The 2,233-nt window shown below is 64.1% G+C and overlaps 1 protein-coding gene across 1 annotated transcript; it reads right to left on the bottom strand.

Annotated features, from left to right (window-relative positions):
• Positions 1–338: 338 nt before the first annotated feature.
• TMEM158 (transmembrane protein 158) lies at positions 339–2,022 on the bottom strand. The gene has a single exon (XM_030445210.1). The coding sequence runs from the start codon at positions 1,793–1,795 to the stop codon at positions 833–835; it is 963 nt and encodes a 320-aa protein (XP_030301070.1). The 5' UTR covers positions 1,796–2,022; the 3' UTR covers positions 339–832.
• Positions 2,023–2,233: the final 211 nt, after the last annotated feature.

The following is a 2,233-nucleotide window of genomic DNA, read 5'->3' on the forward strand; positions in this document are numbered from 1 at the left end:
GCTACAGTGGCTACAGAAAAAAAAACCTTCTGTATTAAAAGCCAAATAACACAGTGCTACAATATTAAATACACACTATCTCAACTGGGAAATACAGTGTAAAAGGTTCATTGAAGTTCAGCTTCAGCAATAACAATATATATAAACTGCATCAGGTTTCGATCCTGCTAAAAAGAACTCTTTCCGTAAATAAAGAAAAAAACTACTCCCACTGTATTAATATACAAAAGAAAGCTACTCCAACTACAATGAATGCACTTGAGAGGGTCTTTTATTTCCTGTGCTGAATCTTGGGGGCAGGGCGGGGGGAAGAGGAGGGGGCTTTTCCTTTCTTCTTCTTTTTTTTTCTTTTCTTATTATGTATAAGTATTTATTTTTTTACTAAAAGGTTTGTTTAAAACGCGTATTAAACATATAAAACGAGCACAGAGGATTTGGTTGTCTCCGCGGCGACGAGGCGGGGCTGTTCGCCTCCGGGCAGCACTGTTCGCCTCAGGGCGGGTGATGCCCTCTCAGGGCAGCCCCGCTCCCCTCAGGATGGACCCACTCCCCTCAAGACGGTCCCGCTCCCCTCAAGACGGTCCCGCTCCCCTCAGGGCGAGTTTGCCCCCCTCAGGACGGGCCCCGCTCCACTCAAGATGGGTTTGCCCCCCTCAGGACGGACCGGACCTTGAGGCATCCGCCCACACCCCACGCTAACCCGGGCCGGCGGCATCCCTGACATGTTTAAAACAACAAAAACACGGCGGAGTCCGGCCCGGCGGGAGGCGGCCTTCCCGCGTCCCTCCACACTACACGACGAAGAGAAAGGGGGGTAAATCACCGGGAGAGGCTACTTGGCGGCGACGGTGGTGGTGGTGGTGGTGGTGCCGGTACCGGCGGAGGTGCTCCGGCGCTGCTCCATGCCGTTGGGCAGGAAGCCGGCGATGATGGGGACCGGCCAGATGAGGGCGGCCACGCTCCACACGATGATAACCAAAGTCATGAAACAAGCCACCAGGGTGGACTCGATGGGCTTGCGGTTCATCCGCCAGCCCGGCTCCCCCTTCAGCTCCTCCAGGCTGAAATCCAGGCAGCAGAAATTCAGCGGCTCCCCTTGCAGCCAGTATTGGCCGGGCTCCGCCGCCGGCGGGTAGGAGAGCGAAGAAGAGGAGGATGAGGATGAGGAGGAGGCGGCGGCGGCGGGAGCGGGTGCTGCGTTCTGGGGCGCGGCGCCCCGCAGGCGCCCGACCCGCCTGCCCCGCACCCAGCTGCAGCCCACGCAGAGGCGCAGGTCCTGCTGAGGGCCCCCGGCCGCCAGCCCCAGGTGCTCGATGAGCAGCGGCGGTCCCACCCGGTGGAAGGCGGCGGAGAAGAAGGCCCGGCCGTGGCTGTTGGTGGAGAAGAGCAGGAGGTCGCACTGGATGCCCAGCGGGCGGCTCCAGCGCACCAGCAGCGAGCTCAGCATCTGCCGCTGCACGCTGATATTGCAGTGCGGGTCCTCGGCGGGCTGAGGCTGCCCCTGCGGCTGAGGACGCTGCTGGTGCTGCTGCCCGGAGGAGGTGGGAGCCGAAGGGAAAGGTTCTTGGCTAGCGGCAGCCGGCGTGCCCGGGCTGCTGGTGCTGCCTTCCTCCTTGCTTCCTGCCCCGTCGAGGTCCATCTCGAGGCTGGCCAAGGAGCGGGAGGAAGAGTTGACGGGGGGCAAGAAGAGCTCCTGCTCCGGCTCCTCCTGCCCGCTGGCAGCCGCCGAGGGGCTCCAGCCCTGGCAGGGCGGCAGGCAGGCGGCCAGCAGTGCCGGGAGGAGCAGCGGCAGCATGGCATTGACTTAGAGCCGGAGAGGAGGAGGAGGAGGAACGGGAGGCTGCATGGCGCTGCCGGCTGCCATCTGCGAAGGGAGGCACACTGCTCTCGCCGAGAGAGCGAGAGAAAGGCAAAGAGGGTGGGGGCAGGCGAGGGGGTGGGAGCGGGGCTGGGGCTGCCGCGGCGGCCAAGCGGGCGAGCCGGGAGCCTTCGGTGACGGCAGCGGCTCCCCCCTTCCCCGCCTTCTCCGCCCTCGGCCCGGCCCGGCAGCTCCGCGGCGGGAGGAGCCGTGTGCCCGGCCGGCCCCGCTGCCGCGCCCGGAGGTGCCGTCCGGGCGTCCCCGCCCCGCGGCGACCCAGCGCCCCCCCCCCCGCACCAGCACCGCCGCACTCCCCGGGGGCACCGACGGACGGAGGCCGCTTCTCTCCCTTCAGGCGGGCAGCGCTCTGCTGTG

This window comes from Calypte anna, chromosome 2, assembly GCF_003957555.1.
Source record: "Calypte anna isolate BGI_N300 chromosome 2, bCalAnn1_v1.p, whole genome shotgun sequence".
Classification (NCBI taxonomy): Eukaryota; Metazoa; Chordata; class Aves; order Apodiformes; family Trochilidae; genus Calypte; species Calypte anna.